The 14,177-nt window shown below is 40.4% G+C and overlaps 1 protein-coding gene across 1 annotated transcript in view; it reads right to left on the bottom strand.

Annotated features, from left to right (window-relative positions):
• Window positions 1-4,850: 4,850 nt before the first annotated feature.
• TTC33 (tetratricopeptide repeat domain 33) overlaps window positions 4,851-14,177 on the bottom strand; it is a 48,187-nt gene continuing 38,860 nt past the window's right edge. Inside the window, 1 exon segment of the mRNA XM_056325327.1 lies at window positions 4,851-7,624. Within this exon segment, the coding sequence (XP_056181302.1) occupies window positions 7,274-7,624 (351 nt within the window). The 3' untranslated portion in view covers window positions 4,851-7,273.

The raw sequence follows: 14,177 nt of genomic DNA, 5'->3' as shown, positions 1-14,177 counted from the left end.
AATGATGGTGACAGTAGGGTTCAGTGCTTATCAGTAAGAACCAGAAGGAAATCCTGGAAGACTGGAAGTCAGGCAGCGTCATGCCCGTCTACAAGAAGGGCAGGAAGGAGGATCCAGGCAGCTACAGGCCTGTCAGCCTGACCTCTGTGCCAGGGATGGTTATGGAGCAGATCATCCTGGGTGCCATCACACAGCACATGCAGGACAGCCAGGGGATCAGGCCCAGAGCACGGGTTTGTGAAAGGCAGGTCCTGCTTGATGAACCTGATCTCCTTCTACGACAAGATGACCCGCCTAGTGGATGAGGGAAAGGCTGTGGATGTAGCCTACCTGGGCCTTAGCAGAGCCTCTGACGCCATCTCCCACAGCATTCTCCTGGAGACACTGGCTGCTCGTGGCCTGGACAGGTGCACTCTGCGCCGGGTATAAAGCTGGCTGGCTGGCCGAGCCCCGAGCGTGGTGGGGGATGGAGTTACATCCAGCTGGCGAGGGGTCACCAGTGGTGTTCCGCAGGGCTCCGTGCTGGGGCCGGTTCTGTTTAATAGCTTTATCGACAGCCTGTACGAGGGGATGGAGTGCCCCCTCAGTGAGTTCACAGGTGACCCCCAGCTGGGGGGAGCGTTGGTCTGCGGGAGGGCAGGAGGCTCTGCAGGGGGGTCTGGGCAGGCTGGAGCGATGGGCCCAGGCCAGTTGTGTGAGGGTCAACCAGGCTGAGTGCCGGGTCCTGCCCGTGGGTCACACCAGCCCCCGCAGCGCTGCGGGCTGGGGGCAGGGGGCTGGGAACTGCCTGGGGGGAAAGGGCCTGGGGGGGCTGGTCGGCAGCCGGCTGGGCATGAGCCCCCCGTGTGCCCAGGTGGCCAAGGAGGCCAGCAGCACCCTGGCTGGTGCCGGGAACAGCGTGGCCAGCAGGGCCAGGGCAGTGCTGTCCCCCTGCACTGGGCACTGGCGAGGCCGCCCCTCGACTCCTGTGTTTGGTTTTGGGTCCCTCACTGCACTGAGGTGCTGGAGCGTGTCCAGAGAAGGGCAACGAGGCTGGTGAAGGGTCTGGAGCGCAAGTCTTACAAGGAGCAGCTGAAGGAACTGGCGTTGTTTAGTCTGGCGAAGAGGAGATTCAGGGGGACCTTCTGGCTCTCTACAACTTCCTAAAATGAGGCTGTAGGCAGGTGTGGGTAAGTTTCTTCTCCCAGACAGCTAGTGACAGGACATAAGGAAATGGCTTCAAGTTACACTGGGGGAGGTTTAGACTGGACATTAGGAAAAATTTTGTCACTGAGAGGGTGCTAAAGAGTTGGAACAGGCTGCCCAGGGAAATGGTGGTGGAATCACCATCCCTGGAGGTGTTTAAAAAACGTGTAGATGTGGTGCTTAGGGACATGGTTTAGTGGTGGACTTGGCAGTCCTGGGTTAACGGTTGGACTTTACAATCTCAAAGGTCTTTTCCAACCTAAAAGATTCTATGATTCTATGATACAATTCTATAACACAAACAAAAATCAAATACATTTTCCTTTAACAGGAGGAGCTGAGATTATTTGCCTTGATACATGTAGAAAGTGAAGCTAAATCTCTACACAAATAGTTGCAGCAGAAGCCACTTTTGCACCAGTTAAGCTGGAGAAGAGTATTAGTCAAGTTCCTACTGCAGCTAGAGACGAAGGTCTGCCTGAATTCTTTGCAATTAAACCACTTAACCATGATCTGTTGCTTACCAGTGACCAACAAATAGAATACACCCATCATACTTCCCAAGGCAGGAAATATACCCAGCAGAGCAGGAAGGTGGGACTGCCACCTGCGGACACACCACCTGTACCAACACTGTACCACACCTCTGCAGCTGGCCCAAAGCAGCACACCTATGTTATCGGTACTGTGCGCAATGGCAGAATATCAACAGTGTACAGTAAGTATTTAAATAAGCAAGGGCTTATTATTATTTATTGGTTTCTCATTTGATTTATTATTTCACTAATACTATTTTATTATTATTCATCATTACTGACGAGAAATATGTATGGTCTGGAAGATCTTTAAGCAAGAACAGACCTTCTTAAGTAGCTTTGCTACGATAAGCCCGGGGTGTTCCTCCTGCCCGCTGCATTGCTGGTGTGTACAGTGGACTGGACTGACAGCACACATCATCAACACTAACTCCCTCAGTAATGAACCCAAGGATTCCCAACCAGCCCACAGATTACAAGTCTGCTGAGCAATACTGGAATTGCCAGCCACAACCCAGTGGCAGTGCACAAAGGCAGAATGGGAGCACCTCTACTGCCTAGTTGCAAACACAGATAGGGTGTTCAGAAGTAGCCTGGCTAAAAGGACTGGGCAAAGTGTGGCTTTTTTTAGGGTGACAGTTATGTCTCCTTACCGGTCCAACAGTCCCGCTCAGCTTTGGCACCCTCATCCACACTGACCATAAACACATTGTCTTCCTCAGCTTCCCTGAGAACAATAAATCTCATAAAATTAAGCTACAAGTTTGTAGAGATTAATCTGTCACATGGAAGATAAAAGTTTATCTTCCTGCTATGTATTATGAATAGTTCCTATACATTCAAAAGGGCTTCCCTTCTCACACATAAAAGCTCCCTTCCATTTCCAGCCCTGAGAGACCCATACACCCCTGAAACAGCCTGTCTTCCACACCTGCATGCACCCTCCCATCGTCTGTGTTCACAGAAAATGCACAGATTTGCCATTCAACAATTTCTCATACCAAAACTGTATCTCTCAAACTCCATTCTGCTAGTCCTGTGACTGGCAGTCCTGCTGCCTCATTTCCAGCAGTCTGTCCTGCCCACAGGTCCCAGCCCACCGCTTCACAGAACGCTTTCCATCCAGAGATACTGCTAGACCTCCCACCTATACCATGCCCCAAACCCCAGCCCTAACTCAATTTAAGGCCCTGTTCTGTGGCCCAGCTTGAAGGATCTACCCACCACAGGCAGGACAACAGCCAGCATCTGTACGAGACAGTGGCTTCTATGAAAATTTGTAGATTAATTTGAATCTCTGATCAATAATATAAATTAGCATTACGATCAGGCCCAGGTTTAGGGTGCAGGGTGTACTGAGAGAGGACTTGGACTGTAAGGGTGGGCTGTAGGATCCTGTTTTAAATCAAGCTTATACATCTCTGCTGTCTGCAACACTAGCACTGCCTAACCCACACTGGTGTGCTACAGACGCAATGCCAAAGCACTAAAACGAATGTGATGCACTATCTTCAGACAGCACCAGCCATCATCCTAACCAAGAACATTCCTACTAAATTTTTTACTTCTACTCCTAGACACAACTGCAAATCTATTCTTCCTAAGGGAGACGTACTACTACAGCTAGTAAATACCACCACATCTTTCCACACCTAGGCCTTGTCCTAGACTTGCCAGCTTTACTGGATGCGGAAACCAACTGAAGTCTAAAACACCTGCTTCCTAAACCCAAACGGTCAACTCGTTCCCCACGTCTGATCTTTCCCCTTGATCATTTACCCTGTACAAACCCTACAAGCTCCTACAGTTGCAGCTCTTAGAAAATCAGCCCTCAAAACCAGGGCAGCACATCTGGCGTGACCGAACTATCATAAGCTGCCCCTGCTTCTAAACTAGACCTCTCTGGAAATACCACTGGCCAAGGACTCCTGTCTACTTAAGAAGTTACCATGATACCAACCTACAATAAACACACGGTGTCCACAACCTGACAAAAAACCAAGCCCACATGCTTCCGCTTTCCTGTGCCCCAGCCCTAACTACACATATTGTAGTTTTACAGCCATTATATGAGCTTAAAATAAATTAAAAGAGCACCTGCCCTCAACATTAGCCTTTGCCTCCTTCACCTTGGTTTTAGGATCTGGGGGGCATTTACCTCGTATGACCAGCCAAGTTCCCAACGTTACGCTCTACTCTTGATCCCCAACACCAACAGATATTCAGACAACTATCTGGAACTACAGTAAACTGTTACATTGGCTGTTTTCCCCTCCATAACTACTTTTAAAATCCTATTTCTTGAGGTGCTATTTCTACCTTCTAGTGTCATCAGAAAGGATTTATTCTCTCTCAGTACAATTTATGTTTGAATTTTTAAAAGATACTTTATCTCTGTTTGTAAGAGTGGAATTTATCTGCCCTCTTTCAGCATTTGAAGTTAACTGCCAGTCAGTCACCTTCAGTTTCCTTGTACTCAACGGAAATTAGGCACCTTGGGAGGCTGATACAGCTCATCTTAAGACATTTACCTAACACAAGGCACATGAATGGCCCTCTGAGGCTGTGTATCTTTTTCCACTGGATATAAAGAGATTCAAAGGTGGAAAAAAAGTATTTGAATATTTAACCGTAGATTTTAAATTAAGCAAAATTAATCCACCTAACCAACTGTTGTTGAGATTTCCACTTTAACAACGTTGCAACACTCCACCATTTTAATATAGGATTCATATGGGAGGCAAACACACGGAAGCTACTGCAGCCACTGCCACTAGTGATGATGAAGAACAATAAAAATGAATTCCTGATGGCAAAGTGGGAGTGTTCTTCACAGACATCCTGTTTTTGATAACAAAAGCTTTCTCCTTTGGGCCCCTCTCATCTGGATACCCCTGAGAGGTTTAAAAGCACTGAGCACTACCTTTTATTAAACATTTTTCCTGATATGTCTTTTTTTTTTACTATAACTCATTAACAATGTGTTATAGTAAACAGAAGTAAACAGTAAACAGTAAAAAGTGCCTCTGCTCCTGTCAGCAGAGACAGGAGAAGCCAACTGATTAAATTCTAAAATGGTCAACGGTAACCTTTATTCCTATTATAAACAAAAGAATAAACAGGCATCAGTGAGCAGCAGTCAGTATTTTATTCAAACAGATCCAAAAGTTCCTATACATGCAAAACACGGCATGCTGCACAAAAACCAATATTTAAATCATCAATTTTTGCACTTTTTCCCAGTTTAACAGTGTCACGAAGACTTACTCGCTCTACAGTGTTCTATAAAACACTATGGTCCTGACAATAACTAGAATTTATAACCTAGTCTAATCAGAAGGGAAACACATTTAGTACAGAGGATGGAAACAACCATCCCTTGAACCCAGCATGGACATTCTGCTCAATGGTGTAGATACAAACCCCTCCATTACTTTGGCCCAGCAGTGCTGAAGTCAATAGGAATTTGTGAATCATTTCATTGGAAACAGATTCTGTGATAACATGGAGCTCTGAAAGAAGGGAGGCAGTCCTTCCTGTATGAGTAAATACATAACACTGATGCAAGTATAAAGTGCAAAGAAAAAAAATTGTGTTGGGTTATAGCTGATCTCTTCCAAAATGAAAACATAACTTTACAGCTTCTCACACATTTCCTTTTCTAGGAATCATCTCCTCTTTGAAGAAATCTGTCCAAATCCTTCTCACACTAGTTCTTCCTATGGCTGAGTAGATTGTATTATTTCAGTTCTTAGGGAAAGTGAGACTAAAAAATTCTTCAACTGGGACAATTTAAACCATCTATCAAACCATATCTTAATCTAATGCCTATTCAGTAAGCATTTAAGATTTATTTTTGAACCAAAAGAACAAATGAAAATATGACCTGGTAATTTTTTAGATTTCTTAATATATTTTAGTTGCTGTAATTATGATTACTTTGAATACTGAGGAGATGTTAAAAAGTATAAGTGTGCATGTGCAAGTACAGATCCAAAATTTCACACCAATACAAAAATATATTCCGAAGAATCTTGTAAAAATTAATGAAAATTTAGTAAGTACAACATGGCAATTAAGTTTTTGAAAGGGATAATTAATTACTGCAAAGTCTGTAAGCGTTCTCTTAAATAAAGATATTCAACTGAAAGTGTGATTTGAGGTAATTTTTCTACAAAGCACCTTCTATTGCAAAAATCACTATGCTCTCGAGCAACACTATTTTCTTTTAAAATGTGTTATTTTGAAAATAGAAATCAGATATGGAAAATGGAAAGACGACTGATTTCAAAAGGTTTCACTCACCTACAGAACTATTACTCAAATGTTTTTATCATGCAAAATGTCATAAAAATGAAGTAGAAATGATGTGTTCCCAAGCCTGAATTCTCTGGGAACTCCTCAGCTGACCATTTTTTCAAGTCCAGCTAGGAGGTGACCATCTCTACCATGTCTCCAAGACAATGAAAAGAGAGCAGTCCAGAACAGAGTGCATCGAAGAAACAACCTGACTTCACTTCTGTGGCCCCCTTCCCTAAAGAAAGACTAACACCAAACAAATCTCCTATGTTATGCCTCTTAACACAATGTGAATACACACCACAGCATCCAAAAAAAAAAAAAAAAAAAGATAAAAAGGGAGACTCAGGTAATGCTGTACTGAAAAAGTGGTTCATTAAGAACATACTTTAAATAGCAGGACATGAGAATCAGGACAAACAAACTGACTCTCTTTATGAAATTAGCCTCACTAGGAAAGAAAAGACTAAATGTAATACACTTCAGACGTACCTATTTCCAGCTCCCACCATTTTACTTTTGGTGATGTCTATCACACAGCACTCAAGATAAAGGCCAGTTTCAGTCTCAGCTGAATGTTCTTTCATCTGTTGAAACATTTAGTAATAACTAAGCATTCAGATGCTTGTTTGCATTTCCTTTCATCTAATCGGAAAGTGTTTAACCCATCCACCTATGAAAGCAACACAAAGGTTTCTACTGATTTCATTTGACTCCAAATCAGAAGCCCAATCTATCACACACACACAAGTGAAATAATAATCCACCTCCGCTTCATAGGAAACTTCCTCATAGAAAAAGTAATCTTAATGAAAATAAAGACTTCTGATAACAAAGAACAGTTCACACTTTAACTGGAAGAAAAATAAAATTAACGAGTAAGGATTGAAACAGATTTTTTTTTTTTAAATCCCTTTTTCTTTTACAGTTTAAATAGAAGCTTATGAATTACTGCAAAAATGTAGACATTAATTTGCAAAATTATGAAAGACATAAAGATGAAAACAGTTGTTAAAATGTAGTTGAGCATTTTAGTATTACATTTGTTCATAAGATTTTTAGAATCAACTCTTCGCTTTCTTTTCCAGAGATATGGATGGAACGACTCAGGTGACTGCTTTTTAAATCTACAAAACAAAATCAACTTCCAGTTCTTTAGCTTTTATAGGCTCTCCCACTGCTCAAAAAACAAAAATAAAGCAAGCCCAATACAATAAATACCACTCATTCTTATGGCAGCCCATAAGGCTGCTCTATCGGGCTCTGATGAAAAGAGTTTCATCAGGAGTTGTAGGACAATTCTCCTTCTCAGTAACAGTCTCTACTGTACCTGAAGCAGACACAATCACTACCGTTTTAGCTGCTGAAAGAGCTTTCTCCTTCTCTGCAATAGCAGCACAGACTGCCACAATTTCATCACTTTCAAAGTCATAGTCTGGGATTGGTTCTTGTGCAAGATCTTTCTCTTTTGCCAGTGTTTGCATTGCCTCAGTCTTTGTTGCCTTCTGCTGTTCATGTAGTTTTCTTGCCCAGGAAAGGTCCTCTTTCCATACTTCAGGGTTCATTGGAAAGATGTGTAAGGACACCTGGAAACTTCGGATTGCCTATAAACAGAATGGGGAAGAAACACTTTAAAGTGTACACATTTCATCATAGAAATTAACCAAAAAATATTACATACATCATTCAAGCAACAACAAAAATGTTTTTACTCCCGTCTGTCTTTAGTAGAACAATCCTCCCTCAGCTGTAAGATCAACAGGATCGTCACCCCCAGCGAACTGTGCATGTAAGTTCCTGAAAGTACCAAGAATGCATGAACAAATCGGGCATCTAGCAACACGAGCACGAATAAAAGTTCACATGTAAAAAATAATATTGTAAATAAAAAGGTAAAAGAAAAATAGTTTTTGTTTTGATGGTTTTCTATCCCACTTTTCTCCTACCATCAGAGGTACATGAAGGCAAAAGCAGATACAGAAATACAGAAAAGGGATGACTGGGATTTGAAGTAGCACTAATATTTTAAAGTAGCTTTTAAAGTAGCATGTAGCCATTTCACATACAGACCTAATACTAGAGTAATCCTAGCCCCATGAAAAGCAGTTTCTGTAACAAGTTTGTGGTTGCAAACGCACCGAAACAAGCAAAACTAGCAAATAGATTCCCAACTTGGAGAATTGGTCTATGAAAGAGCTCCAATAATTTTATGAACAATGTAATATTAATACAAGCAAGTACAGTCAATACTGTTTCTCCTGTATTTCAGCCCAATTGGGAAAAGTCTCACAAATACAAATACTCAACACAGAAGTTGTTAAATACATAAAAAAATTTGACCATCTAATCCAGTAGATGTGATATTTGGCAATAAGAGATTGCTACAATATTGAAAAAAGGATACACCAAGAATCACAACACAATATTGTATTTATAGTTATATCAACAGTGAAAAGGCCAAGACTGACCTTACCTACACAGACTTATGTGTATGTACAAACAGGCAGGTGTGTCTTTCACATTTATGACTGTATGGTAAGTTATGGAAATGGCTACATGAGTGACCAAACTCTTGTATGATAGAAGAAGCTTTCCTGTAGGATGGGAAAACAGTGATGATATGGATTTGGATTATATTTGGGAAAATTTATAGCAACTTGCATATAAAGACTTTAAAGACATATGGACAACCATTGAATTCCACGTTCTGTTGTAATTTAGAAATACCTAAAGCATCCAAATTAATTTGAAAATTCATAACTTTTCATCTACATAGACAGAAACTGCCAAGTCATCCTTCTGCTGGTACAGATTAATATATAAGCTCTGAATGATGTGAACTCTGCAGAAAAGAGATATAAATCAGATTTAAGAAATGCTGATTATGCTATCAGCCTTACTGTTGTTGTAATAGGCAGCCTTTCAGTTCCAGGAAAAATCTTTACTATTGGTCCACAGCCAGCTCAGAAGTGTAGGAGCATGCTGAACTTTAAACAGAAGGAGTACAGTGCAATTCTTGCAAAACAGTGTCATTTTATTCAGCTTTGCTAGCTTTTAATTTCCAGGGACACATGAGCTACAAGTAAACACTAAATGCTCTTTTTTTTTTTTATTTCTGTTGAAAACAAAATATAAACAAACACCATCTGCTTTTAAGCCTTCCATGAAAGAGGCCCCCTAATTAAAACCTGTCTATATAATGATGCTCATGCACAATAAACAACCCCAAACACAGTAGTCAAATATAAGGTAACATTTGATAAGCTTAGAAGCTGCCTCAATGACTGATATAATACAGCATGAAAACATAGAAATATAGAAAAAAAGACTGTGTATAACATTGTTAAAAATAGGTAATAATAAAGTAATTTCTAAGTGCTGCAGAAGTTCAATGGGATTCCTTTTAAAGCAGCAATGTAACACTGAAAAATACAGAACCATCATCCACACAAAATTTTATGTTGCCACTGCGGGTGCTTCCACAGCCGTTAATTTCCATTAAGACAGAAGAAAGAATAACAGTGCTACTTCTAATTTCCCCCCTGATGGAGATGTAAATCTCCTTTTCCAACTGCCTGTCTGGCATTACAGGAAAACACGGAGGCACAAGATAAACTTGGAATTTCTAGTCTCATTTTGAAAAGCAGCATATAAGAGACTATGTATTTGTATTTTCAAAATACTTTAGATTTCATTTCACAAGAGGATGTTCTGTAGCAAACAATTTGTACCATAAGCAGAAACTCCTCTGCTGGTTTGCAGAGTCTTTAAATGTAAAGGGCTGTTCTGATCAAGACTATACTTTTTCTAGCACATTTTTATAACCTAAAAAAAATGTAAGGGAGCATTTTAAGAGGTTATGCAGTTCACATCTGGCCCCAAGGTCTGTATTAGGCCTTTATGTTACATCTGACAGACACAATCTGACCTATTTCGAAGGACGTCCATCAGTAGAAGATGTGTATACATCTATACGTAATCCTTTTCTGTGTTTAATGACACTTAAATATGGATTTTTTTATTTCTTTTTACAGCATCCAACATAATACTTGGGGGTGCTGGTGGGATGAAAAACTGGACATGAACCAGCAATGTGTACACGCAGCCCAGAAAGCCAACCAAATCCTGGGCTGCACCAAAAGCAGCGTGGCCAGCAGGGCGAGGGAGGTGATTCTGCTCCTTTACTCTGGTGAGACCTCACCTGCAGTACTGCATCCCGATCTGGAGTCCCCCGTATAAGAAAGACATGGACGTGTTGGAGCGGATCTAGAGGAGGGCCAGAAAAATGGTCAAAGGGATGGAACACCTCTCCTATGAGGACAGGCTGAGAGAGTTGAGGTTGCTCAGCCTGGAGAAGAAAAGGCTCCTGAGAGACCTTACTGCAGCCTTTCAACAGTTCAAGGGGGCTTATAAGAAAGATGGGGATTGAAATTTTAGCAGGACTTGTAGTGATAGGACAAGAGGTAATGGTTTTAAACTAAAAGAAGACAGATTCAGAGTAGATAAAAGGAAAAAAAATTCTATGATGAGGGTACTGAAACAGTGGAACAGGTTGCCCAGAGAGATGGTTGATGCCCCATCCCTGGAACCATTCAAGGCCAGGTGTAGGGGGCTTTGAGCAACCTGATCTGGTTGAAGATGTTCCTGCTGATTGCAGGGGGCTGGACTAGCTGGCCTTTACAGGTCACTGCTGACCCAAACTATTCTATGATTCTATGTTAATATTTTACTGGAATTTAAGTCTTATCTCTTATACCATTCACTGTGAACATAAATAATTTTCACAGAAACCTTTAGAAAAGAGACATTTGCAAAATTTTAGCATATTTAAGGACTCTCCATTGTACTTCTCTTATTTAAACAAAAAAAATATCCAATTCTTTCACATACTTTCACTCTAGTTTAATAGTTTATATGACATAATATGAAAGGTAAATATGTTATCTATTTTAACTTTAAACTGTCAGAGCTTTTCTACGCAACTCTTCCATTCAGATTAATTTTTCTTTTCAATAAAAATTTTCTCTCTGGTAATTTCATTTCAGCAGAAATAATTCTTCTGTCTTCAAAAATGACATGACCACTTAATATTTTGCAGTTCTTACGTTTATAAAACCATTTTATTCAAAGGTTCTTGTGCTCTCATATTTTGGAGAAAAGACTTGAAATATAGTAAGCAATATTCCAGGTATGAGAGACTATTATTGTCTTTCATCTATGGGAATTTGGTCAAGTTATAAACCCATAGAAGTCTTTGTTCCTATTTTGTAGACGTTTGTGAGATTATGCTAGCTTAATTCTCTTATGCTGGAGGTTCTCCACTGCAGAGAATTTATGCAGCATAGATGAAGATGCATCACTCCCAGGGCTGACTTAGCACACGTCCTCCTTGGGGTGCAGTGTCTGATAGCTGGCATGAGAGGCCAGAGAACAGTGCCTGAGCCTGGATGTATGAGAGGAGAACAGGAGCATAATGAATGGCTTGTGGCAACTGATAGAGATCTCCTCAGCTTCTTTAGCCCCAGACACACATCTCTGTAAAGACTAAAGTTTCAGAAAATTTCCCATCAGCCATGTTGTCCATTTCCAAGTTTCTCTTCAAGGTGTCTCTTCCTGACTTCCACAGCTTCCTTCTTCCTGTTTTTTTGAAGACATTTCTATCCTCCTCTTGTTTATTCTTTTGCTTTGGCGATGTATTCCCATTTCCCAGATCTCCTCTTGTACCAACTCACTTCTTCCCAGCACCCTTTCCTCACAACATCTACTGCCTGTCTGCCTTTACACCTCAGTGAGCATCCCTGCAAGACACTGCAGCACGCTCTACAGAAGTCACTGCTTCAGGCAGCCTCTGTCATAGAGATCTCTATACCATGCTCTAGTACACCCAAGATGATAGAGAGATTAAAATAAATCCATCCCGTTATAGGAATTGACAAATTTAGCCCAAGAAAATAAAGCCCAAAGTGCTCTTAACTTGTATATCAGGAGGACAGAAAACATTTATCTCTCCATTACCAACTTATACTGATACCATTATTACAAAGAATTCTAAACTAATGGTAAAACAACTTTCTCCCCAATAGAAGTGTGTCATATATTCTACATCTGTTTTGCTAATACTTTTAATTACAGGGTCTAAGTGGAGATGTACTACTTCATCATGGCTAGAGCCTCAAAAGTCCTCAGCATCTGACAAGAGAAGTGAACAAGAGATGCCAGCTAAGTCAGCAGAGAACACTGGCAAGAACTGAGTATCCCTGCCAGAAATGTATCAGAAAGGGCATTCAAACTTCTGCAGAGTTGCTTGCCCTTCTGCTTTCTTGACTCAAAATACAAATCACCTCCGAGTAAAATTTCTTTTCATGCAATTAAAAAAAAATCATTAGGTGGGTTATCAAAATATATTTATGACTTCCAACAATGGTTAAAAAAAATAAGTTATTACACTATAGCTGCTGGAGGCTGCAGGACTAACACAGGACCTCTGAGGAAGCTAGTATTACTGTCTATTACCTGGTATTACCTACAACTGGGTATGAGTGTTTAAAGTGGTTGAAAAGAATTGAACAGAACTCCATTTTAACTGACAAAGAATTTTATTTTCTCTCCAACTTAATACTTCCCTAATACTATATGCTAGAATGCGTATGTGACCAGAGTGCAGCTCAAGATGGACTTGGCAGGACAGCAATATGCCCTGTCACATTCATTATTTTCTAAAGAAATGTTACAGAATCATAGAATCATTTAGGTTGGAAAAGACAATTAAGGTCGAGTTCAACCACAGTCCACCACAAAACCATGTCCTCAAATGCCACATCTACATGCCTTTTAAATACCCTCCATGGATGGTGACTTCAACACTTCCCTGGGCAGCCTGTTCCAATGCAATCCTGATAAGGAGAGCAGCAGCAGTACCTTTTAAAGTGTGACACACAAACTGTAAATGGAATAACAAGACATTCTAGGTCCAAATTATAAAACAGGTTGCCATTTTTCAGACTGCATTGCCTCTTTCTCTTTTCATTTATGTATATAGTAAGTATCAACTATATTCATATAATGATAAATATGCCGTCACTACAAAAAAATCCATACATTTTGTTGTGCTTAGAAGGAAGATCACCACAACAGTGTAATTAAATATTTCAATCTCATAGAAATCTATAAAAATAAAATCTGACTAATTTATCCCCTCAAGTTGATAGGAACACAATCTGAAGCACAGGCTTGATTGCTTTTCAAAGGAAAGCCAACCATCAGTTTCCTTTTGAATATCAAAATCTTTATGTTTCTACATGCTTACAATAGTAACATTTTGAAACATTCCATCAAATTCATAGTTATGTTAATTAGCTGGATTACAACAAAATGCAGTAATGGTTCTCTTTGCTAGTTCGTAACTCCCATCATTATGTGAAAGATCTAAACCTTTTTTTTTTTTTCAAGATAAATAAAAGGGCTGATCTGAGCATTCATATTGTCAAGGCTTAATTCTTTTTACAAAATGTAGTGTCACACTTAAAAGACTGCTAAACTACTTAGTAACAATATAGCAAACCACATCCTTCAAAACACCAAATAAAAGGCACACACAACTGGTCCATGTTTACACACCTGCCCACTAACCTTTGTAATCTTCAGCACTCTACATTTGACCTAGTGGTCCCCTCCCACAACAGGGTGTAAGCTTCAGTCACAAAATCACAGAATGGCTGAGGGTGGCCAGGACAGTCTGAGGTCATCTGGGCCAACCTCCTGGTCAAGCAGGGCCACCTGCAGCTGGCTGCCCATGACCATGTCCAGATGGCTTATGAACTTCTCCAGGACAGGAGACTCAGTCACTTTCAGTTGGTCTTTTTTCTTAATGCTGCTTTTCTTTTTTTGTTTGCTTGTTTAATGGCGTGGGGCTCACTCACTCATGGGAATAACTATTCTAATGAAGGTATCAGTGTGAAATGGTTACTGCTTAAGCTGTCAACACCAGTACAGTAAATATAATTTGATAAACGTTTACAATTAAATGAGAAAAATATTGCAAGCCTGACTACATTTCTGCAGTTTCTACATTCATGTTGCAAAGTTTACTAGAGTATGCTCTTGCAAACTGGATCTGTAGAATCTAAGGAATTTCTGCCTTTACAGAAATAAAGTTCT

This window comes from Falco biarmicus, chromosome Z (genome assembly GCF_023638135.1).
Source record: "Falco biarmicus isolate bFalBia1 chromosome Z, bFalBia1.pri, whole genome shotgun sequence".
In the NCBI taxonomy this organism is placed as follows: Eukaryota; Metazoa; Chordata; class Aves; order Falconiformes; family Falconidae; genus Falco; species Falco biarmicus.
Note: the sequence above shows the minus strand (reverse complement) of the source record. Positions and strands in the feature narration are given on the sequence as shown.